This window comes from Struthio camelus, chromosome 4, assembly GCF_040807025.1.
Source record: "Struthio camelus isolate bStrCam1 chromosome 4, bStrCam1.hap1, whole genome shotgun sequence".
NCBI lineage: Eukaryota > Metazoa > Chordata > Aves > Struthioniformes > Struthionidae > Struthio > Struthio camelus.
The window spans coordinates 15097983-15123520 of NC_090945.1; the positions used below are offsets into that span (position 1 = coordinate 15097983).

Here is a 25538-nt window from a genome sequence, read left to right on the forward strand (position 1 = left end):
CCACAACTCAAAGCCTTAGGTAGCTTGTTCCTCAATCTCAGATTGTTACTCTCAATCCTTAGTATTAATTTGGTATAATTATGCCTGAAAATAAACTGACTGAAAAATAACACCCCCGAAACGGAGGTTCACTTCTCTTATTTAGATATTTGTCGCTAAGCTTTGTGGCAATGGCTGTTCCAGGTAGATCTGGACTTCAGATGGTCCAGCTGAACTATTTGTTACTGGCTAGCTGTTTTGCTGAAAGTTTTAGCAAAAAACGGCTAACTTACTTCTGATCTGTTGCTGATACTAAATGTTCATGGGTTTTTTTTCCCCCCCCCCTCCCCAAAACGCCAGCATTTCAGGAACTTGAAGTCTTAAAAGACACGGCGTTTGAAAGATGCCTTTGGTTGCCTGCCTGAAGTCGCACCCCGAGTGCGCCCAGGCAGCGCGTCTTGGGGAATCGGCAGCAGCACGTTTAATGACGCTCTGCTCCTGGATTGCCGCGGGTCTCCGCGGCCTGGCCGCGCTGACGGCCTGTGGCTCTCACAGCTTTTGCCAGCAGAGGTACCGAGTATGTGGATGTTGCCTGGAAAAAGTGTTTCCAAAGACGCGTTCAGGTTGCAAAGCCAGGTATTCAGAAGTAGGAAAACGGGGTAATAGGATGGCATCCATTAGAAACAAAAACACGTCGCTTACGGCTGCAGTAGCGAGCCTGCAGGACCGGGCAAGAAAAATAACGAAGCGAAGCAAAATAAAACGGCCCTCTCGGTTTATCGGTCAGAAGCGTCTGGTGCCTGTTCTGTAGTCCCTCTCCTGACTCCTGAAACCTCTCTTTGGGCAGCCCCCAGCTCATGTGTTTTCAGAAATTTAAAAGTCTATATTGAGGGGGTGGAGGGGGAGGACGTGACTGAAAGCAAGCGCTCGTGTGTATGAGTACAGGCTGCTGGCACGGATTTTATGAGACTGAGAAATGCCCGCGCAGCTCCGGGGCTTGACCAGCCCCCGGCCTGGCTGATGGAGCCCGCGGGGGAAGAGGGGATCCAAGGTTGCGCGCCTCGTAGCATGAAAACCCTGAAGTGCTTCTGTCGGCCTGACCTTTAGGCCTGGAAGCAACGTGACCTGCGGGATGAATGCTGCCAGGGAGCGTGCGGTCAGTGGCCGGTGGTGGGAGAGTCACTTCTGACCTGCGGGTTTGCAGCGCGCGCGCGTCTCTGAGGCTGCCTTTCTTTGAAGCCCACCCCATGAGCTCTGTGCAGGCTCCTGATAGTCCCGTGCGATTCGGAAGGGCCACCTTCACGGTTTGAAAGGGCGGCGTTACTGGTGCGGAGCAGAGCGTTTGTGGTGTCTCCCTTCTGCTGGTGGCATCCGGCTCTTGGAGGCGTCCTTCGCTTTCCCCAGGCGTAGGCGGAGGTTCGTCTTGTGAAAGCGCATCTGAGACGGTCTTGTGAAAGCGCATCTGAGACGGAGCGCTGCGTGGGGAAGGGGTGTGCTGCGGCACCGGCTGGGAGCTGACCTGGTCGCCTCCAGGCTCACGCATTTGCATCTTAACAAGCGCTCTTCTGAGGCCAAAAAGGTTTCGTGTGGGGGGCCTCTATATTGCAGTGCAAGCAAACTGTGAGTCATCTTAGGTCCTCGTGTCCTACCTGATTTTGAAATTAAGCAGGCTGCTGGGTAAAACAGCCTCCAAAGATTTCAAAACCAACGAAGATGCTGGTTTCTTCTTTGCGCGCAAAGGTGTCTTGGCACAGAAGTGTATGTTGTTGGGTTTTTTTGTTTTTTGTTTTTTTTGAGGCAAGGTAGAAAATTTTTGCTCCTAATTTAGCAGCTGAACAGGTTTTGCCAGCTAAGCGGTGCTTTTTTAGAAAATCTGCCCAGCAAACCGAATAAATGAGAGGGCAGAGCTCTTGCTCCCAGCTGGTATTTAAATTGCCCTTTTGTTGTGCACAGCATTTTGCTGCATGGCAACTGGCAATTAGATGAACCACAAAACATGCCACAGCTAAGTGAACCCGACAGGCTAAAGCCGTGCCTTTCAGTTCAAAGGAACTGGGGGTGAAAATGGAAGGTTGCAGGGTAAAAACGGAGCCTAGTAATTTGGAGGGGTCCTACCTCCGCATCCACCAGGAAAATGGGTAGTAGCCAGGGCCGCTTAAGCGGTAAGGCAAGCAGCCTTGCACGTGGTGTGCAGCTTTAGCGCCTTCCAGGGCGTCTTTAGAGCTGCAACAGATTTGTAAGGACGGCTCAGTTTCTTGAGGTTGATACTGTACCTAGTATAGAAAAATAAATATGATAGTAAATAAAGATAGTGGACAATGTTGAGTGCCACTAGTAGATCATTATTTAGTGAACTTAAGAAAGTTTTCTTCGACTTTAAATTTGACACTTTTTTTTTTTAACTGTAATGTGGGTTACGCATGTATAAATATTTTTTCTTCCTGTGTCATTAATACCGGTGCAGGAAATGTTCACAACCACAGACTGGTCGTATGGGGTTTAAATAAAGGGGGAAATGGGGACAAAAAAGGTGAATAAACAGAGTACTAGGAATTAAATGTTTATTTTGGTGAAGATTTAAGAGGAAGCACACTTTTTTGTTTGTTTTTTCCCTTTGCCTCCAGGGAAATGAAAGATGCCACCTTTGAGCTGTAGCAATTGAAGCAAACTTAATGGTACGCTTTTGGGTTTCTTCTACTTACCGTATTCTGGTGGGCTGAAACAGAGTACAGTCAGGTTAGGAGTACATTTTGAAATCGGAGCCTCACTTATGTGAAAATAAGGAGGCCATCATAAAGTAATTGTCTCTAATAAATTAGGTTTATAAGCTTGCACTTTATGATGGGTTTTCAAGATTCCTGTCCTCAGTCCTCTGTGGAATTGGCCTTAGCTAATTGAGACTGCTTTTCCATCAAAAACGATGCTCTTTCCACAGCTGTGCTCTGCGGCAACAGGAATTTTCCCTAAGGGAAAGGCTGAGCATTGTAGGACACCAAACTTTCTCTTGGGTACTAGGCCCAAAATAAAGCCGTTGTTAAAGCATCCACCGGTTGCGGACAGAAACGGCAGCACGTCTTCTGGGCGGCTTTCTTCTTGACTTCTTGAACGTGCACACCTGCTTGCTTGAACATGTACGTGGACAAAGCTGTAATAAAGCAAAACTGTAGTTGTTTCATGTTTCTAACAGGGCTAGGAAGGAAAAAGAAAAGGTGAATTGTAGATGCTTGGAAGGATAGCTCTGGTGTTGCAATCAGCAGAGGCTTATAAGCGGCTGGGTGAGAAATGAGGTGGGGTAGCACCAGGTGAAGCGTAGTGAGTGCGAGTGCTTGTGGGGAAATACGTGCTGGTCTGGTGAAATCTGAGAGTCCCTCACCGAAATCGGAGGGAGGAGGTGTTGGATCCCAGAAGTTCCCACCTGTTTGCAGTGGGTCAAACGATAGCCAAAGGGCCTTCACCGATATTCTTGCTTCTTTCCCTAACCAGTGGGAAATGGCCACGTGAGAAATGTCCGTGCCTTTGCTTTGTGCAAGTGGTGGCGTAGCACGGACGCTCGGCAAATACTGTAAAATCTGGTCCTGAACTTTGTGTTACGTCCAACTGCTAAAAATTGGTTGTTTTGAGACATGGAATTAAAAAAAGACGGGGAAAAAAATCTAATGCGAGTGATTTTGCTGACAGTATAAACATCTGCTGTAAAATCGGAAACCATGCACATGTTTCAGATAATATGCTGGGACTAGTCAAGAGATATTTATCAGCTGTTATTATACAAGGACTGTCTTCTTTAATTTTAAGATAAAACATGATGATAACTGCAGCCATCATCCTGGTATATTCCATAAAATGTTTCGATACTGAATTATTCTGATGTAAAATGATTTCAAACTTTGTTAACAAAGAGTCTAAATTTTTCATGCAAAGCATGTAAAATGAAAAAGATCCTACGAGCTCTTAAAGTTTTACAGTCAGCAGATCGTTAAAAGTGTAGCATTAGTTTTGGCTTAATGTTTAGATGTGCGTTAATTTAAAAGCTTGTTTTCACTATATTTTCCAGCTAAAGCTAAGCTATACTCCGGTTGAGTTATGAGGTGATTGATTTCTGCCTGTGGAGGCTGGAACGGGCAATTATAATTTACTCGGATATATTTTACCTGAAGCAGTGTAGTTGATAGGAAATATCTGGGAATTAGAGCATCGCACTCGATCTGAGCAGGTCGTGGGCAGCCGGTGCGCTTCAGGGGAGCTGTGCTGGTGTAGAGGAGGTGAGGATCGGTTGGCAGCCCTCTCTAGCTAGACGGTCAAAGACATGTTAACAACAAACTTCTGCTTGTGATTTAGAGTAACTTTCTGCAATTGCAGTAATTTCCGGCGGTGTTTCAGAATTCGGAAAAGCGGAGTTGAGGGAGGAAGCTTTGCGGGCAGCAGGGAATCAGCTAATGTTGGCCACGCGGTCAGGTTGGTATTTTATTGCTTGCAGCAAGGACTCACATCTGCAAGCTGAACCTTAGCACAGCAGTTCCCCCCGGGCCGATGCGGTGCTAACGAGTGTTGCTGGGGCTCTGACTGCGGCGGCTGCACCGCAGAACAATCTCCAGGTTGCAAGCTACGCAAGTCCGTCGGTTTTGCTTGGTTTTCAAGTCGATGTACGTTCCTGGGTGTTGAAAAGCCCTTTCCTTGCTCTTGGTGGGTGGAAACAAAGCGTGCATGTTCAGACATCCCCCACCTGAGGAGGCTGCCAGCTCGCGCTTCAGGTCTTCTGTAGCAACGTAGACACTTCTGATTAGTAGGCTGAATTTATTTCCCAAACGTTAGGTACATATATTTTCAGAGCGCAGTGACCAAACTACGCTAATCTTCATGAAGTGGAATAAATCTCTTTAAATTACAGGAGTTACTTTTGCTGACTACTGATGGTGATGCAACATGGTATAAAAGCTCCTGTTTAGTTGGTGGAAGCGCCTACTCCCCGATGCGAGGGCAAGGTGTTTGCTCTCAAGGAACCGAGGGGCACCAGGCTGGCCGGTCCGTAGTGGCTGCGATGATGTTTGCCCTTCCTTCGCGGCGTTCCCAGTTGGATGTTTTTCAAGTGCATGTTTCCTGCATTGTAGTTGTTCTAGGAAAAAGGTTCATAGCTGTGTTTCAGCAAGTTCTTTCGGTAACTGTCTTCCCCCTATTTATAAATAATCCTTTGAGGAAGAGTGTAGCTTTTTTATTTTTTTGCTCTGAGTCGTAGCAAGCCTTTGAAAAAGCACGATTCTTCAAATTTGGTTATATACTGTTTCACTAAAGTAATGTGCAAAGGCTATTAATCTCCAAGCTGCCTGTGGTACAATCGGAGCTTGCTTTTCCATGTGTTGTGATGGATTTCCCTGGTGTGCACGGCAACAGCAGCACGCGGTCACCCATCCTCCCTAAGCACTGAAGCGCAGTGGAACAACACCTTTTTTTTTCCCCTCTAGTAATATTACCTGCTATGTGAGGCAGCTAGATACAGCTTTATTTGAAATGTTATATTACTTACAAAATATGTTGTCTGTTGGTAATCTTGTTATTTCAGATGTAGTTCTGTTTGTTAGAGACGATCGTGTGATTAAGCGGAGCTTTTAAGGTCTGGATTTCCAGGACGGTTCCTGGGTTTGCCATAGATCTTGTTTGGCTTCACGCAATGTTTTGTTCTTTTCTTCTGGTTTCCTTTTTTTTTGGTTTTGTTTTCTTCGTCTTCTCTCTCTCTTTTTTTTAATGCAGATAACTTTTATCTACCATTTACACAGGCAAATCTGAGCTTACCCGAAATCTCTTGGGGGCTTCCATAGTAGATGTTACACAAATGAAAATATCATAATTATTCTTAATCTAGAGATGACTATTACCAGTCATTTTTATTTAGTTCCTTGTGAACTGAAGAGTCTTTGCGCCCCCACCCCACTCCCCACACTCTGTTATTGCAAAGAATTGAATAGGCGAATACCAATTATTAATGTTCATTTCAAGTTTCAGTGATCAATTATTTTTACTTTGAACTATTGCATAATACTTGGGTTTCGTTTCTCAAAGATAAGTTGCCGAAAGAGAACAAAACCAGGAGAAAAGCACGCTGTTCTGGACAGCTCCGATGCAAAATACTCTTTTGAGCGTCGCTGCCCTGCAAAACACGCCTGTGAGTTTCGTCTCTCCAGGTTGCTGTTGCTTTAATGTTAGAGGCAAAGATGCAGCTTTGCCCGGTGCTCGGAGAGCAAAGGCCTCGCGTACGCGTCGGTTTGGCATCGCCGCCGCCGCCTGGCGTTTTCCGATAGGAGGTGTTTTGGCCTGGCGGTCAGTAGCGCGTGTTTCGGTGGACGCGTTCGGGTCTGAATGCCGGGGCGCGAAGAATACTGAGAGAGTTTAGAAACGATGAGGGAGGCCTGGCCTCGTCTCCAGCGGGAGCGCGTGGGGTGGGCGAGCCTGTCGGTCCGGTGTCGGGGCTCGTTCCGGCTGGTGCCTGATGAATCCGCGGCGAGGGCGGAGGGGCGGCGTTAACCGCGGGGGCTCCGTGACCCCTGCGTGGCGAGAAGCGCCGTGCTCGCGCAAGACGCGTGGGTTTGATTTGCCCTGAGCGGTTGTAACCGGCAATTAAACCGGGCTCGGGTGGGCGTTGTTTCGTAGAGCTGTCACCGCGGCTCTCGTGGCGGGCTGGCAGCATCGAGGTGTTGGTGCTGCGTGCGGGAGGAAAGCGTTTTCTCACGCTGGTTTTTAATGGCTTCCGACTTGGCGCGCGGTGCAGCCCCACTTTCCCCTAACGCGCAGCGAGTCGTTCGGGAAGAGAGTCTCGACTTCCTTTACCCGGGTCTGTGCACCGTTTCCGCTGTCTGCAGCAGAGCTAAGCCTTGGTCAACTTGCTGGGTCCAGACCTGAGCTGGGAACGCGTCCGAGGATGCATCCGAAACAGCAGCTTAGTCCCAGCTCGCTCTTCCTCGTCCCCGCTAGACGAAATGCGCTTTGTCTTTGCAGTTGTGCGTGTTCACATGGACAGGTGCGCGGTAATTTCTGTCCTGGAAAGGATGCTGGTTCCCGGCTGCGGCCGAGCCCCAGGGGACGTGCTTCTGGTGACGCGCCGTTGAGCGTTTGAGCCTCTCCCCCAAAAGTGCCAAAAAGACTGAAAAATTTCCCTTCCTTCTCGAGGTGAGCAGGAAGGTTTGAGAGACCCTACCCCAACTTGAGAAAGGTTTTGAACTGCCCTTTCAACCGCCTCCGTTTGTTTCGCCTTTGCGCCACAATCCTCCTCTGCCTCGGGCACGGCCTGAGGCCACCGGCTGCTGCTGGAGACGTCAGATCCGTGCTCGCCCCCGGGCAGCAGATGGATACAAGGGAGACTTGTGATGCTGCCGGTTTGGAGGAGCTCTGAAAAGCGCGAACGTGGGCATGGGAGAATGGATTAGGAAGTTGGGAGCAAAGGGCAGAGCAGAAAGGAAACAACTGCCTGAAAGAGTATTATTATGCTTCGGAGAAAGAGGAGACTTTTAAGGGAAGAATGCACAACACTTAGGGGAAGAAGACGGAAAAGAGAAATAGCAGACGTGAAAAAAAGTAGTGAAAATGCTGTGGCACATCCTCAGTGCAGGGATATTAGTGTGGATTCCGGTCGCTGAAGGTTGCCTCTTCTGGGGAAATAGTCCGTGGCAAAGAACTGCCTGTACTTCTGGTCCACAGGAGTTAAAAGCAAAAATAGCAGCAATAAAGGTATAGGAATGAAATTGGGGGGGGGGGGAGGAAAAAAGAGTGATTGCGGATCTTTCAGAAAACACTTTGGGATAATAATCTGCCCACTGGACAGGCTGCTTCGCCTCAGAGGCTCAAAGCAGGGCTCACCTAGCTGGTACAGAGGGGTCGTGCCCACTGGAACCACAACTGACCTTGGGTTTTTGTGTGTTTGGCATGCATTCCTCTCATAAATCGAGGAAACGAATTTTGTTGTTGTTTGTTTTCTCTGTTGGCATCCAGTTCGATCGATCTAAACTGTATTTGGTGCATACTTTGCAAAACCCCCCCCAACTCCTGCAGATTTAGTTTGTAGGTTTTTCCAGCCTTCTTGTAGACTGTGTGAGCTGAGATGAGCCTTTCTCCTTTCTGTTAAAATGAAACTTGCAAGTGATTTCAGTCTCTCTACTGCATTTAAATTCACAACAGATTTATATGCTTCAGTGTTTTTGGATCTTCGAGGTTCCTCTTAGTGCCGTGCAAATTTTAAGCTTGTAGGATCGTTCCCGCAGTTTTGGCAAGCTGCAAATTTTCTAACTCTTCTAATTCTTACCAAGGTACAATAAAAATTATAGTTTAAAAAAAAAAAAAAGCTTTCCTGAAGGTTTGAAAAGTTGGTTTTATGTGGATGTAGGTAAGCACTGAATCTGCCAAAATAAAAACCCGTGGAAAAATTCACGAGGCTCTAAGCCACTGCCTGAGATAGGTGCATAGACAATGTGTGTCGGCAGGTGAGATTGTTTCCAAGCTGGTGTTTGATGTTGCTTTCTGACTGCAATTAAAATTAAGTCCTCACTGGGCAATTAAATGGGTTATCTGCGAAGCAATTGCTTTTTGAATTTCTTGGGGCTTGCTTTTTTCCCCGAGTCTGTTTTTCACGTTTAAGCTGCGAGTGACTGCTGCTGTGCAAAGCAGTGTATCTCGGCAGTAAGGAATGAGTTACGGAAATAACGTGGGCTTCAGCAGAAGGCACTTTTGACACATTTAGTGCCTTTTGGTATGAAAATAAAGCCAGAGTATTTTGGAGTCTACTTAATATCCTTTATAATTGTTAAGCTTCCATGCTAAAGGCTAAAAATGGTTGGTAGAATACATTCTTAAAATGTCCTGTGGAGTTCAGAAAGCCAAAGTTTTAATGAGCATGGTGACTTCAGAGATAACTAATGCGACTTGATTGCTAACAGATTATTTTTCCATTAAATGCAGTCTGCTCATGTGGAGTGGCTTTGTAAGCTTCAGTGACACTCGGAGTCACTAAAACACACCATACTGCATTAGGTGTAACCTCTAACAGTGTTTGGAAGTACAAAATTGTGTCATGTTTTCCATTCAAGGCCTCTCAGGTACTTAAATTCATAAATGTGTCTGCAGCCGATAGTTATCTTGGAATCCCTTAGCCAAAAAAGAGTTATCAGTTATCTTCTTCCCAAGTTTTGGAAGGCAAGGCAAGAGCTTTATAAGTCAGTCTTTTTCCACATAGCCTTGGGGGTGGCATGCCAGTGCTGAAAATCGATATTAATTCCATATTGCTGTTGATCATTTTAAAAAAAAAAAAAAAAAAGTCTGAGAAATCAGAAATCCATTTCATGTAATCATAGGCTGTAGTTAGCTGATAGACTTGTATCTTTGTAGGCAGGATGGATTCCTATTTTTAACTTAGATGTACTTTTTTATTTTATGCCGGAAGTAACAAAAGCACTTTGGAGTGAAATACGGTTACAAAGTTTTGAATTTATCTTGATGTGGCCAAAAAAAAAAGTTCTTAGTTAAAGAGAAAGTTTTCATCTCCCGTTAAAGTTAATGGAGCCTGAGGCATTTAGCAGCCTTCCTGGAGAAACGTAACACCTTGCAGGGCTGGACCTGAACTGTTTCTGCCATGAGCCAGTATTTAGCAGGCAAAGCACACCTTTGATCCAGAGCTGAATAAACGGCACAATCAAACTCTTCCTGTTTGTTTTATTTTCCTTTCTTTTTTAAAGGAGATGCAGAAGGTTTTAGTTTTTGGTGGGGCTTTGTTTGGAGATATAATTTCATGGTCAATTTTTATTTTAAAGCTAAACCTTTAATTTTGATCATGGATATTTTCCTTGGCTGAGTTCTTTTTTTCCAATACATTAGCACAGGAGAACGTCTCCTTGTTAGGATGAGATACCGTGACTAGCTGCACGCTGTGGGTGAGGCCGAAAGGAAGTATGGGGGTGAGCTAGAGTAATCACAAACGTTAGATATTTGCTCTTCACTCTCCCTATTCATTGTATAATTCACCCAAATGATTTTATTCTTGAAAAATGTGAAGAATTCGTCAGATCCTTTTTATGACACACCAAGTTCCTGCTGTTTGGTTTTGTGTTTTTTTTTTTTAAATACCACTGAGTACTTTTCTTATTGTGAGTCACCAGTCGTTAAGTTACCTCTTGACTTGTTTCAGTGCTTTTCCTCCTAAAAGAGAGAGGAAAAAAAAGTTTATTTGGTTGGGAAGATCAGAACAATTAAAAAAACAACCAAAGAGTATCTGTGGGACTTAGCTGTCATCTGTTCAGGTAAAAATGTGGAAATGAAGGTACAGGATATGCCATCGGTGGGTTCATACTATGCCCCGCTGTAGGTTACTGCGGCAGGTGGAAGACCAGACGAGGAGGTGTGAGGAGAATGGCTGGGGGACCTTGGGAACCCTAAAGGTGGTCCCATTTCCATGAGGCCAGATGTGGGGGGAGCGTGTTGGTGTGGATTAAAGAGCTCCCGTGGATGCTAACCTATTTGAAGGAAGGCATGGTTCTCCTGTACAGCTGGTCTCTGGGGGCATTTGCCGTTCATACGCTCAGGTGAAACTTTTCGGTCCGCTTCTAACTTGACCTGTACAACCTGTCCGGTGCCTTTTTGGAATTTCAGAGGCTCGTTAGCAAGCATTTGCCATGTGGTGTCATTGTCCCCGTACGTTTATTTTAAGCTGTGCCCATAGCTATTGAGTGAAAGATGTAAGGAAACAATGTGAAGTTGGCAGCAGTTTATCTTCACTGCTTAAAATAACACAGATGCCTCGGAGAGTGGCATGATCTTTGGTGACATTTTAATTCTGTTGGCACACTTTAAAATAGCTAGCTGGGACATCACAGATAGACTTGTTTTGAAGCTTTGCAGTTACCATCTAAATGCCAAACTTTTGAGTAGCGAAATAATGCATTTATATATAGATTAAACAATATCTCTAATCAGAATTGCCTCACAATGCATGCCAGTAATTGTGAACAGCTGCATTGGAATAATACAGCTGCTAAAACTCTTCCACACCCAATAATGCATGTACTTGTCTAGTCTAAATATTATTCATGGGTGCTACTCATGGGCAGTCATATCTGGATGGTTTTTTTTAAGCATGCAGAGAATCATTGGGTACACATGTGTTTGAGGAAACCAGCCCTTGGTTGCGCTGAACTGAGGGAGTGGAAAGTATATGCAGACTCGCAGAGATTAACAAGTAATACAAACCTCTCCACGTACGACAAACAGATGGTATCCTGCCCTGAGTAGCGTTGCTTCGGTGTCTGGAAACAATATTACATTAATAAAAACCTACAGCGCTTGTGTACGATGTCCAAAATGCTGCAGTTCTACCTCCTGTCAGGCTTTAGCTGTGTCTGCAGAATACACAGTGCCGCTAAATTAATACATAACCCTCTATTTTAGCTTGTTTAATTTTGTTTATATACTGTGTTTGGATGCTCTGTACTTTAAAGGGCAAAAAATGCCTGCCCAAACCTTGCGGCAGCTGACAGGGGAGTAGGAGGGAATATTGACGGGCAAGGCACTCAGATATGTCAAGATAAGCTGCCTGTATCCATGTGTTAGGAAAACTCTTTGGCGCTTTTCCGTGGACTCCGTAACCTAGGCTGTGCAAGGGGTGCGTTAAAGAGGTGGTAACATGTTTAGATGTGGAAGAATTATTCTTGCTTCCCCCCACCTCTGAAGAATTGCTCCTCTCTTAGCGCGTAATAAATGACTTCTCTAATTTTGCCCGCTCAGCTAAGGTCATTGCATTAGAGCAAGTCTGGCCTGTATGAACAGTGTGAAAGAGTTGCCACGTTCGATTCACTTAAAAAATGTGCCATCGAGGACACTAAAATGATTTTAGCGATTAAGCGGTGACTTTTCTTAACCTCAGGTTCAGTCCTAGGAGAAGAGATCTTCCACTTCTTCATACCCTCATAGCACAGAAAATCCAATCCTGTTGCCCAAAATCAAAACTTGTAAATACTACTTACATGGTCTTGCTTTTTAAGAAATATATGATGTTACTACCTGCATAAAAAATAGCAAATTTATCGTTAGACTGAGATGACTGTGAGATAATTTAGCTGATGGAAACTCTTTGAAATGTGTTTGTTGTGCTACAGCATTGCACTAATTGCTTCATTTTACATTTATTTATGTAGCCAGAGGTATTTGCTTTGTACTTTTTATTTTGCTTTAAAGGCCTTTTAAACATAGGATGGCTAGAGATGGGAAAACTGATGCGACTTCATCGTTGTCCCATCACAGTCCAGTAACAGACTGGAAACAAGCATCCTCGGGGCACGCTAGCTTCTCCTAGCCTGCCGCTGCGTAGCTAGAAAAGCTATTTCCCATCACAGGCAACGCTATTCCGCGCTCTGTTTCCAGTGCATGTTTCGTGCAGTGAATGGTTGAGGACTGGAACGTAACCTTGAAGAAATTCCTTCGTGTTGATGGACACCGTAATTACCATCAGCATTGCCATCCTACTGCCCGTGTCGTCTTTTCCACTTGGAATTTTTATTGGAGGAGCCTTTAGAGGCCTAAAAATAGCAAAAAGCTATGTCATAGAAAGAAGCCTGAGAGCAACGATGAGAAGGTTTTATACTGGAAAATACAAGGGAAGCCTGCTCTTTTGCATGAGAAGCTTCACTGTGGAAGTCTGATGCACTTAGCCGGCGCTGGAACCTACCGTAGAAGACGGCAGTAAAAATCTGATTTTGCGTATGTGACCAATTTAGAACCAGCCTGAATAAAAAAACTTCCTGGGGTTAGCACAGCGGTACTGATTGTAGTGCTCTGCGACACTCTGAGCAATATTTTTTCCCTCAATGCTATGTAAAGAAGAGCGTTAAGAGGGAGATGTCGGAACGGCAAGAAAATGGTGACTCTCTGCAAACGTTAGGCAAAGCACTCCTGCAGCCGATTTTGGTTCTCCAATGATAATGTTAGTCACATGTCTCCTGAATTCAATAGTTTAATGAGACTGCCAGAAAGACAGCAAGCTGGAATAATAACTGTTTGACCCAGGTCCAACAGTTTTCTGATCATGAAGTTTTAAAGCACTGCTGGTTTATTTCCCAGAACCTGAAGTAGCCTTGGGATTTGGCAATCGTCTGGCAGTCGTGCGTGAACAGTGGTGCTTCCTCTGCTTCTGGCCAGCTCGAGATAAATGGAAAAGCTTACACTGTGGGAAGCTGAAACCTTTCTTAGGAGCATGTGCTCCTTCTTACCTGTGAGTTCGAATAGTACGTGAAAATCTTTGAGACTGAAACTGTGTCACTTTTATTAGACGATGTGTTTTTTGTACTTGCTGCGTTACCCGGATTGTATGAGAAAAAAGTCATTAATCTTGATTTTTATTTTTTTTTTTGGATTTTGGTTTTGAAAACTGATTTCCTCTTGCTCCTGTAATCTTAAATATTTAGAATGGGTGGAGGATAATTTTCATTGCGGTCTCTGTGTTACGGCCTCCCCTACGGCTCAGAATGTGGCATCGTACATCTCTACGCCTGTCATCCACCTGCCGGGATTATGCCCAGGTCTAAGCTACATCAGAGTCCGCTCTGTAGTTTGTACCATTTTTCCTTCATAAACACATCATCTCATTATTTGGGTGCCACAAGTGATGTCACTTGTCTCTATTTACACTTCTGGTTTCCAAATGAAGATCAGATCCCACACCTGTTGTTTTCCTTTGAAAAGCACCTCTCTCAGACATGCCGGCTTTGTGATGCTAACTTGCAGGCATTCCTTAATTATAAAAGGATATGTGATGATCTGTCGAGAGACAGTTGTCTCTAAATGGATTAAAAGAAGCTTATGTGGTTTACAAATGTGCTGCATCCTTCATATGCCAAAAATAGCTCAAGTTAACTAAGAGAGGTAGTCAGATAAATGATTTATTTATGTAGTACCTGTGCAGGTAACCTTAAAACGTTTGTTTAGTTTTTCAGTTTCAGAGAGCAACTTCTTCCCCTCTGTGAACGTGGGATGTAAAGAGAAGAACCAGGCGGGTACCTGAGTTGACCCAGTGCTGTTAGATAAACTGTTCCTAAGCATCTGCCCACAGGAAAAATGAGACACTGTTTAAATAAAACCCATCCTGTGCCATGCAAGATCATCTCTCAGCTGTTGAGAATCAAAATTGCAGTGTCCTGGCTCGTGAGCAAGCCTCTCGCTACCTTGTTGTAGTCAGCAGCGTTAATGAGGAGAAATGAATAGTTGGCACCCTGGAAAATAAACGTATCCCTGAAAAATAGCGGCAGTATCATGGAAGTGTAATGGCTTAAGAAAGATAGGGTTTGTAGTAACGCTGGGAAAAGTAAGCAAGTTTTCAGGTGTACAGCTTTCTCTAGAGGTCTCAAAGAAAGCTAAATACAAGCTGAGAGCAACTGCTGGAAGTTGCACCCTCTAACAGGGGAGGGTACTTGGTACCTGCAGAGTACAGCATCTATAAGCAGGGAGGAAAAGTGTTAAGATGCTTGCTTCCTGAAGGAAAGACAAATAATTCATAGTTGTACAACAGGGAGAGGTGAGTGAGTGGAGTATGTATGTAACATAAAAATTTATGTATGAAAAGACATAAAAAAATGGAATCAGATGTGGAATGAGAAACCTTCCTATCTCATTTGGTTTTAGTCTGATACCCACCTGCAAGAAACAAAAAAAACCCTTCTTTTCAAATGCAGGTGTTCTCCCCGGTGCAGCTGAAAATTCACAAAAAGTTTGTTTTTGCCCAGTTTTTGAAAAACTACAGCCTTTCCAAAATTCCAGGGTATTACCAGTAGAAAGTCATGTCTGTGGCACAGAACCACAAAACCCCATGAGTCAACCGAAACATTTATTGCTCCTGTGGAAGGTTGCTTGCTTATTTTTGTCTTACTTTTTAACAGCAGTAAACTTTGCGGCGTTGTGAAAACCTCAGCAGGCTTTGTGACTGTCAGGTGCTTTGCATCAGCTTTGCATCAGTGATTAGTGGCTCACAAAAGCGGTTAATTGCTTCCTATGCCAGTGCGCATGCTGTGAATGTTATTCCCTAAGTATTTTGAGCAGAAAAGGGTAAAAACTGCTTTTCTATAGCTAAGACTTTGGGGAGGGAAAACTCTTTGGTTAGCTGCACTAGTCTGGGTCGGATGGGATTGTTCATTTTCTCTGCTGCGAATGAAGGAGGAACTTTATGTACCTTCACGTAAGTGAACGTTAGAATTTCCCTTGTACTTTGTTCCTGTACAGGCAACGGGAATTAACTCTTTGAGATTGTTGTTTCTTTGCAACTTTTCTTGCTTAGCTCTTGCGGTAAACAAAATAATTTCCAGCTGCAGAATCTCCTCTGGCAGCTGTGTGGCAGCTTTGACTTTACTTTCTCATAAAGGTGTGGTGGGACCTGTTGGCCGTGCTAACCTGAGGCCTGTAGAAACAAAAGTTGGAGGCTTTCTTATAAGACTTCTTTCAGGTAGAAATGTTTAGACATCTAAAGTTACGGTAGACGGCCCTGTCAAGGCATGCGTAGCTCTTCTCCCCGTGCAATACACGCTATTAAACCCATAACCGTAAGTACATAAATATCTAAATGTATAAACAATACACGGAAATGATAAAGGCCAACAAAAGCAAGGCACTGTAGAGGAAAAGTTAACTTCTGGCAAGTGCATGTTCATTAAATTGGTTCTGTAATAAACATGATGTAGTGGGAGAAGGAAGGCGCCTTGCCAGCCAGACCCCGAGGTGATGTGGCCCAGTAGGAGGGGAGAAGGTGGTGTCTGATGGCTGAAAGAAGAAAACTGAGTTTTTGTGGTGGGAAGTCACGCTCTGGAGTCAGATGCTTAAAGCTGTTTTTGACCTTAATTGGAAAGAATTAAAGCCATAGTGTATCCTCTTAAAAAGAATACAGTACAGAATTGATCCTTTTTAGTGTATTCAAACTTGTGTACCTTTATTGATGGTTTCTGCCATGTCCCTGGCTTTTCTGGATCAGGCCTTGGCTCAGCGATTTTTCTGAGCAACTGTCGACCAAGCGGCTGGGACGGGCTGAGGACATGTCCACGCAGTTCAGAAACAGCTGGAGATGTACCACTCCAGAAGCCAAAGTACCCCTGCAGTAAAGTAAAGGTTTTAAGTGCTGAACTTCTGAGGAGCGGTTTTCAAAAAACGGTCACAGTGCTGACCAAAATTCAGCAATTTTCCCAAAACTTTCACAGTCTTGGCCTAATTCTAGTATTAGGTTGCTCAGATTGTTCTGGCGTTATAATAATGGGTCAGCAAGAAATGGGAAGCCTGAGGGTAGTGTTGGGTTTAGGCCAAAGAAGCCTGGCTGGCGTTTTAGGTGTCCCAAGTGGGCTGATGACTGTTGCTGCTGCTGCTGGTGACAGGAAGAGGGACTTGGCTCCTTTTTTGGTATAGCTGCCTGACATCTTGGAAACTAAGATTTCATCTCATTTGGTTAACTCCTCTTCCACCGTATTTTTTTCATAGTTCTTCATAAAGCCATGAATGGGTGAGCTGCTTCACGGAGGACAGAAGATGTCTTTAGCTTCAGAAAGAAGTAAAATATCATTATCGAATGGCTGTCTAAATTGCCAGTTACTTCATGTGAGAGAAGGACTTTGATATAAATGCTCCTTCCGAAGCATGCAATTATGAAAGCCATTCCCAAATAAGGGTATGCTGGGGGTTGAGGGCTTGTTTGTCATGATGATTTCCAGTTAAAACATATATGACTACACTTTTGAGCTTATTTGAGCTGTGTTTTAGACAAAGGAGGTAATGTAAACATTAGTCACCATATTGTGGAAAGCACTGGAAAAAATAACTTAGTATATAATGGTGAATCTCCTAAATTATAACCTAGATTTGATGATAGACTGAAGTCAGCACCAAGTCTATCATTTTTTTTTTGTTTTGAGGGTTTTGGAGGAATGACTAGGTCTGCGAGTCATTTAGACTCATGCTTTTCATTAAGCTGGCTATTTTTAAAAGGTAGCTTGCTGTGTTAGAATTAGTATCTACTAAACACTTCTAAAGACGCTAAAGGTATGACTTCCGCTTCGTTATAAGCCAGGGTACAGATGCTAAAGGCCTTCTGGTGTTCTGTGTTGTCGTTTGCATTTAAGTTTTGTGTAAACATTGTTGCTTGACAAGACAGTTTTAGTTTGTTGGGATTTTTTTTAAGAGAGAAAAAAAGTAAGGCATAACTGATAAGAGAAAACCACCATCACTGATGGTAATGCGTAAGCTACTCTTGCACATGAACCATTAGTTCTCCCATTGCTCACGAGTAGCATATCGGGGAGAATATGGGTTTACCACCTAGTGAACTAGATGACAGGATTTAGACACCCTGAGCTACAAATCGTATGCAGGCGGCTCCATAATTGATTTTTGGGACTACCTGTAGTGATCTGCCTGTAACCCACAGGCCGTAACTTGGTAGCAGCTGTGCTTTGCCTGTCCCAGCTCTGGCTAGAGCATAACGGGCAGAGCAGACAGATGTCCCCCTCCTTGTCCAGGCATGAGTATTTGATTGGAGCAAAGAAATCCCACTGTGGTCTTGGACTTCACCTTGCGCGAGACCAAAACCAGGCATCTTCCGTAACAGGAACATCAAGTTTCTGAGGGTCAAAATGCCGGTCCTGCGCTGCACCTCGGTCAGCTTCACGTCCTGGTAGTCACGTTGCCCAGTTATGTGAAGTACCCAAAGAAGATACCAGATGATGCGCTGTCTCACGTGTGTGGGGTTTCTAAGTTTCTAAACCTCTTCTGCCTTAATGGGGGTTAAAAGCATGATTTTAAAAGTCTTTTTCAGTCAGACGTTAAGTGAGATAAGGGCCACAGTATTTTTCCTTTGCTTTTTGTTTGTTTTTGGTTTTGTTTTAATAGAATAAAATATTGTCTGACTGCACTTAAACTCTCTTTACAAATGTGTTCAGTAGGGGTTGCCACAGACCACAGGAATGAGACTATGAGCGGTGGTTGCCTTTGGGAGGTCCTGAAAACAACTGATCCTTTGTGGGTGGGAGCACCGAAGGAGAAGGCAGGTTCTTCCTCCCCTAAAATGTCAACACTGTTTATTTTAGCACATAATCGTGAAATCCCGGACTGTATTTAAATTTAAGAGGAGGACCTAGGATCGATTTGGCTGAATATCAAATGAGCAGTTAAGGAAGAACATCATTTTTCTTGTTTCTGCGTGACCTTAATCTGATGTCCAGGGGGTGTGCACGGTGGGAGGACATAAAGGTATTATATAGCATAAACCCAATATAAAATACTGACCTATTACGTTATATTCATTTCCCCCCTTTAAGCGTACTGAAAATTTAAAGTCAATTGAGCGTGATTCACGAGCTAGGCTAAATATAACAAAGTAATATTTCAGAGGTGGTATATATTGAGCACATACTATTCTATCAGGAAAAAAATGCCAATATTCTCAGGGTAGTCCATTAAATACATCTCAGCAAAAAGTGTGAAAACTGAAAGTCTAAACACCAGTTCTTTCAAAGCTGCGTTTAAAGACACAACCTGTTTAAAAATTGCCCATCTGAGTATTTTTCTGTCATTTCACATATAAATTGAGAGTCCACAGAAACACTTTTCAGTATTTTTTCTTAATGCTGAGAGTTGTGTGTGCTCTTTTTGTAGGGCAAGAGGAGAAAGAATGCGTTTTGAGTATAAGAACTGGTGTGTAGAATGAGAGAAGTTGGCTGTGAGATTCCTTGAGATATAAAGTATTGAAAATGCCTTTCTGTTTTAAAAAAAAAAAAAAAAACAGCAACAGCAGTTAGTGTCCCAGCTTAAGCCTCTTATAGTGCTGGTTTGAGATTGTCTTCTGTTTCCTTAAACAGCCAGTCAACATATAATTCTGCATTGTGTTTCATCATGATTAACGTTTCCTTTGGAATTAAATGCGTTAAATGTCCGCAGAAATTATTTTTAAATAAAGTTCCTTCCGTATTTGGATAATGACATAATTTGACTTGTTCAACTAAATGGAAACTAATATAATAAAGTGTAGCAAAAAGAATGGCTTAGGAAATACAGTTCTTGCCAACAGGCTGTTGATATGTCACCAAGCATGGTGACCAGAATACACATTTGAAAACATTTTCATGTGCTTTAAGGGAGGAGGAAAAAAAAAAACAAAAGTCATCTCCTTTTTGTCGTGAGGGCGAAGGATTCCAGTACGTTGAAGTCATCTCACTTGGGGCTTTGTGAAGACCCTTCTGCTGCCTCCTGTTTGGCTTGTATTAGGATGCGTGCAGGTCTGCGGTGTTGAGGCCACCGGTGCTTGTCCTGGCAAGGTTACTCAGGCACTGATTTACCATCTTCTCTTGCTTGGGGCGTTTTCTGTGCGTTTCTACACACCCGTGAGAAACGTGGTTGTATGTTGTGTTGCTGCCTGGCAGGCTACTCAAGTAATTAGCATCTGTAAGACAACCCTTTCTGATAACGTAGGTGTTGTAACGGAAAGCAACCTAAAGAATGTTTTTCCCTGCCGTTGCTGTGATCCAGAGCAAGGCTGGTAAGAAATGAATTATGTCTGTAATAGAGAAGGGGTTTTGGTCTAGGGAAAAAAAAATATTTGGATTGCACTTTTTTCTTTGCTTTAAATTACGTCTGCGTTTGTTTTCGTTCAGATAACCCCTAGTAAAAGTCCTAGCTTGTTACATATGTCAAACGCTTTCTGCCTGCCATTTTTTTCATGAGAGTTGGCTAATTTTCGAAAAGCAAATGCATTTAGCTTTCTGCCCTGTCAGCTGACTGCTGTCTGGAAATAAAAAGAAGTAAAAAAACCCAGAACTGCGGACTAAAATGGCAAAGCCATTAAAGGATCAGATTTTCAGAAAGAAGATCTAACCAGTGGCTTTTCAGGGATATAATATCTGCTGTCAAAAACCATATCTTGATTGATCAGCCAGAAAAAAAAGGAGTTAATTTTGAAAATGAGAGGGCAGAAAAAAACCTCCTTTTTTCCCCCCCGTATTAAAAAGGGTTACCCTTTCAAATGTTGCAGAGAGCTCTCCAGCCTGAACTTCATATTAGGAGTGGAGATGTTTGCAATTTTTGTTGTTGTTGTATCTCAGGTTAACTTTGCGAACGATCCTTTAAGCTACAGAGACAGGAAGAACCCAAATACTTATGTTAATAACGGTATTGTGGGTTTCCCCTTATTTATAGGTGGGCCGATACATGCCTGTGATTTTTCCCTTGAGTTTTGCATCTGCTTTTTAAGTTGTGAATGTAAGATAGCCTCCTTAGTAAGGGGCAGAAGGACTAGCATGGTGGGACCTCAGGTGGAGAGGAGAAGAGGCACCAACTTGGAGACATCTTCTGGACTTTGGGTTCAGTGAAACTTTACAGATTTGTCAGCTGGTGGGTTTGGGCCACTCTTTTGGAGTTAAACCCACAGGAGAGCTGAGACTCGTCCAGAGAATCCTGCTTTTTATTGAATTTAATTCCGCAACAGTAACCATTGAGACTACGGTATTTGCATTGATGGGCTGTCCATTAGAGGTGGCGTATCAGATTGTATCCGTTTAGTGTAGTGTGTATGAAATACTGTAGCTTTAGCTTCAATTATGGATTTTTCTAGCTATTAGTAATTTTCGAAGGATCCCGTTACATTGTTGGCATGCTTTTTATGGGTGAAATACTTGGAAAGGAAGTGAATAAAAACGAGAATTTAAAGAATGAATAGTTTTTGCTGGGGACGGTGCTTGGAGCGAGGGGCAGACCGGTTGGTTTCCCTAATAAGGGCTGCGCTGGAAGTTGGAATGCTTGGACTTGCGCAGAATGCCCCGAAAGCATTCGTCGGGGAGGACCGGCTGGCGGTATGTTTACAGAGCAAAGCCGATCGTGTTTGTCTGGTCTGAATGAAGAGTTTACACAGCCTAAATATAGCCTTTTTTTATTTTTTTTTTGAAAGGACAAACAGCTTGGATGGAGAAGCACGTGTAGAAACTGCGTGCGCTTTCGTTTTCAGTATCGGGGCTGGCGGGACCTGGTGGGTGCTGCTTGTGTTTGCCTTGCGGTTAATAACTCGCAAGAGGCTTGCAGCTGAAGCTGGGAGCTGCCTCTAATAACCATTTGCCAGCATGTACCGTTTATAAATAAGCGTTTATACCAAACTTTGTCTCCCTTTTGTCTCTTGTCTGTATGTCGCTTAAAATGTTGTATAAACTAATACACCGAGCTGCTAGTTTTCAGTCATTCAGAAAATGTCTTTCTGCTTCAAGCCACCCAGCTTTTTCTAATGGGTGGCAACAAGGCAAAAAGTCATTTTTGTGTCATTTTGAAAGCCTTTATCAGCAGTGGTTGAGGCAGCCTACTTAACCAAAGCAACGTGAAATCCTGCCATGCTTAGCTTGGGCTAGGTGGGAAGGTAACCGCTACCGACTAAGACAAACGTACAAGATTCGATTCTGCAGGCAAATTGCTTTTCTGCTGTGCTAATTTAGTAATATCTATCACAGTCCTAGGAGCGACAGTCAAGATTTAAGCCCTAAAGGAAGCTTAAACGTGTGTGTGTGTTTCAGACGTGTTTTGCTTTTGAGCTTGAACAGCGCATTTCCTTTTGTACCGTCTTGTCTAACCACCGCACATTTTTCACATTCAGATCTTGGTGGCTCAGTTTGCTGGGTGAGCATTTTCTTTATGCAATCCTGGATAAATCACAGATTGTAGTCTGATTATGGTCTGAAGTCAACAAGGCCAAGGAAAATTGTTTGAAGTATGTCTGGGACACGCAAATTTATGTCCTTGTTTCAAGTATGTTTGGGAGAAATAAAGTAATGGTATGCTGTCTGACTCCAAATGTTAAAAGAACTTTGGGAACGTTTTGGTTATCACGAGCTTTTTCTGTATGGTATTTTTAAACATGAGTTTTGAAGAGCAAGCATGTCTTCAGATCGTTTGGAAATAGCAGCTTGAAATATTTTTTGCTCGGCGCTATGTGGATGAGTATAGCGCAATCTCATACGTTGCAACATCGCCTTTAATTATTTTGTAAAGGAAAACTTCAGTGTGCTCTTGCTGTGAGGGTGGAACTTCAGGGTCCAGCTGTGGCAAATAAAAATTTCTTTCTCAACCATTAAATATGATAATTGACATGAAAAATGAGCGTCTTCCTGTACTTTTACTGTTAGGGCCAATTTGATAAATACTCAAAATACTCAAAGTTACATTATTGAAAAATGCGTACCTAAACTGTGGAGTGACATACACGTTTCTTCCTGACTCTGGTCCTTAAAAGGAAGAAAAGTTTCCGTATGCGTTGGCGTTTCTTGCCCTTGTTGCTGCCGATTGACAGCTCTGCCCTTGGGAGTGATGAACGATGCAGCCCGGCACGGTGGCGGGTGGGAGGTCGGTATTCGCGTGGGCTCAAAACTCGGTGGGAAACGAGAGACCGGACCCGCTCCTCAAAAAGCACAAGACCAGCATGCTCTCTGTCCATCTCTTAAAAGTGGAGAAGACAACGGTTAGATGGGCCGGGTGTGGCCTGATTCAAACCTAACCCTCCCTGTTTTCCTGCTAGGGATGGCAAAACTGATTTGTGCAACAGAGGTGCTTAATTAAATCGTAGCCTCTGTTACCTCATCTCCAATTAAATGAGTCTTTGCACCTGCCCAGCAAATTATCTTTTAGAAATAACAGTCCAGCTTCAGTTCTTCAAAACCCTGTTTAGAAGATGCTTAGGAAATCCGGGTTGTTTGATTTCACTCAGGATATAATTACTGTTTCTTGGATCATTTGTAGGATGCCAGCTTTTCTCAGCAGCTACCAAATATGGCAAGAAATGTTCTGGAATGTGGCAGGAAGCCACTTTTCTACTGAAACAGCGAGAAAGCCCTAAAGCATATCAGCAGCAATGTTTGTGCACAAAATGTTTGTGGGTTGAGTTTTTGTTGTTTTTTGAAATTGCAGAGTGTGTGTGTACTTTTGCACATTTGTATGTGCAAATCTGAAAACACTATAAATGAAGTGAGATGCTTTTCCCGCCGTGCTGTGCTGCCGGTTAAGTTTTTGGCGTAACAAAACCTGTCAGTTCTTCTTCATCCTTCCCGTTGCCCTCTTTCCTCTGCTTGCCACTGCCCCGTGGTAGCCTCAGTGCGCTCATTGTTCGGAAGCAATTTTTGTTGCTGTCTACTGTGCGGTTCGAGTTACGGTAACCTTACCTCTGAAGACCCAACATTATGCAAGAAGTTTCCGTGTTATTTAATTCGATAACAGTCCTTTGGAAGGAAAGTTATGTTGTTATGCTTAAGAGAAGTTTTCTGTTTTAACCCTGCCTAAGGGTTATGCTCTGTTAAAACTCAGTTTATCTGCCCGGAACTTTTGAGTTACGATAAAGTTATGATAAAGTTTCATATGAAGGGAAGAAAAACAGTAAGCAAATTTGAGCTAATGTCTCCTAACTACTGATACGGTATCATTATAGTATAAATCAAATAGTACTTGATGATAGATGTTAGAGCTCCTAATGTTATATCTGGATAAGTTCATCCAGTTTGCTTGTGCTTTTGTCCTGTATTATCCAACAATGTTGTAGGTTCAACTCGAATAATTTTTGTCTCCTTCAGAGGAAGGAAAACAAAGACATAATTCATACGTCCGTGGGTGGACGTGGTGAGTTGGAAGAGGGAGAGGCTTAGCCATTAAAGAATTTATTTTTAAGATTATGTGCGTATTTTCTCTTCCAGAGTGGCGACCGTACCAAAACCTGATCCTGTTCACGTACAAAAGGTATGTTCAGCAGCAGCAACCAAGAAATGTAGCATGTGGCACTAACCGTTACCCATCTGTCAAACCCTGTTGTTGATAAGAACTGTCGTTCAAGACTTTCCTTTCACTGTAGCGTGCTCAATTGCCATGTGTCACGTAGACATGCAGATTCTGCAGTACTGAGTGATTTTTTTTTTTTTTTTTTTCCTTCCAAAAGAGGTTCGGGAGCTGTCAAGTGATTATACATGAAAAGGTGCTAGTAAATAAGCTGTCTTCCAACTTTCTGATTTTTTTTAAAGCTAGTGCTAATGTTTTTGTTTTCTTTTTCTTTTTTTAAGCAAGCCTTGCAGCCTTGCTATGTATTTGATAGAAGCTTATCTGAGCATTAAAGTTTCAGAGAACAGTTCCCTTGAGCCCTGGAGAATTATTCATTCCTGAGCTCTTCTAATGTTACATCCTGAAGCCTTAATTTCAAAAACTGCTTTTGCTAAGTAGGCTATTTCCAAGCCTGCCAGTGCTTTCAGAGGACTGGGCGGCATCCCTGTCATCAAACCTGTACTTGAAAATCCTTTGAGGTGGACATCAATACTGTATAGTGTATAGTGAATCCATGATCCTGATCTGAAGGGCTACGGTCTGGGCACCGCGATGTTAAAGCATAGCTCCCAGCAAAAACATCACACTTGCATTTTCCGAGGGTTTTGATCTGACAGGGATAAACATGAAGTCTTTTTTGGACAGGTTTAATATGAATGAATGTTCTCAAGTGCTAGATGGAGTTGGGGGACTTGCTTCCCTCTCCAAAGCATATCACCAAAACTAGGGAGAGACTCGGCAAACCTGGACGTTCACGGGGTGAGAATTGCCTCCGTACTGCTTACAGCTGCTGCCTCTCCCGTGTTTCAAACATACCGTCTTGCTAGAAAGTTTTAACAAAAGCTCACAGGATATCCTAGAGTAGGTTGGAGGGTATGAATGGAAACAGCTTTTTCACCTGCTGTTGCTGTAAATAGACTGTCTCGTAGAAAGGGAGAGAAAAAGGAGGAAAAGTTTGCTTCCTCACTTTGGGGTGCTTCCGCTCCCACCCCAAAATAATTTCAGAAACAAAAAAGCCATTTTTATTTTCCCGTATGGTTTTGCTGTAAGTATATGCAAGTTGTAAGCGTGTTGTAAGTGCATAAGAGACTGTCAATCTTTCGCTGCTGCTTCTATCCGGCAGTTAAAACCCTTGTCTCACTTGAGTACCTGAGTTACGTATTTGCTTATGGCTCATCTACTCGTGGGACCAGATGATACCTTTCCCGGTGTCCGCCTGAGGTGGACAGGAGCGGGCATGCCGTTTGAGCTGGAAACGCCTCTGTCCTCCCAGCGCTTGGCTCGCATTAGTGGGCTGCACCTGGAGAAGTCTGCCTCATCCCAAAGCGCTGGCCTCGAGTGAACGGGCTACGGACCTCCGGTTCCTCTCTCTTGGCGTGGGCCCTGTCGACAGATCAATATATGGCAGCGTGTGTGTGCGTTGCACGCGCATGCCCTTTGCGTGTGGAGAACGCACACGCCGCTGGGTTTGAGAGATGGACCGTGGCTTTGAAAAACCACTTACTAATGTTTTCCACGTGAATTATCCCGTGGCTCTTGCAGTGGAGCTTGCCTAAAACGTGATTTGTGGCGCGTGCATCTTGGACGTGAGGAGAGAAGGCAGCATCTCGGGCTTTCACGTGTATCGCGCACGTTTGGATCGTTCCCTTTCCTAAAAACGCATGGCTTGTTTTTCCTTCAGTTGTATTACTGCGGTATTGGTAAAGCTTGCTCTTCTGACGACATCTCATTTCTCTGTT

At 43.6% G+C, this 25538-nt stretch overlaps 1 protein-coding gene across 11 annotated transcripts in view; it reads left to right on the forward strand.

The window, feature by feature from the left end:
- Positions 1-25538, forward strand: part of LOC104149619 (PDZ and LIM domain protein 5) — a 141944-nt gene that overhangs the window by 58270 nt on the left and 58136 nt on the right. For 10 of the 11 annotated variants that reach the window (XM_068941578.1, XM_068941572.1, XM_068941575.1 and 7 more), the window contains one exon: positions 23682-23724. The exons of the other annotated variant lie outside the window; for it this stretch is intronic. In XM_068941578.1, the coding sequence (XP_068797679.1) occupies positions 23682-23724 (43 nt within the window). The remainder of the gene's footprint in view (positions 1-23681; positions 23725-25538) is intronic. 11 annotated transcript variants of the gene reach the window in all.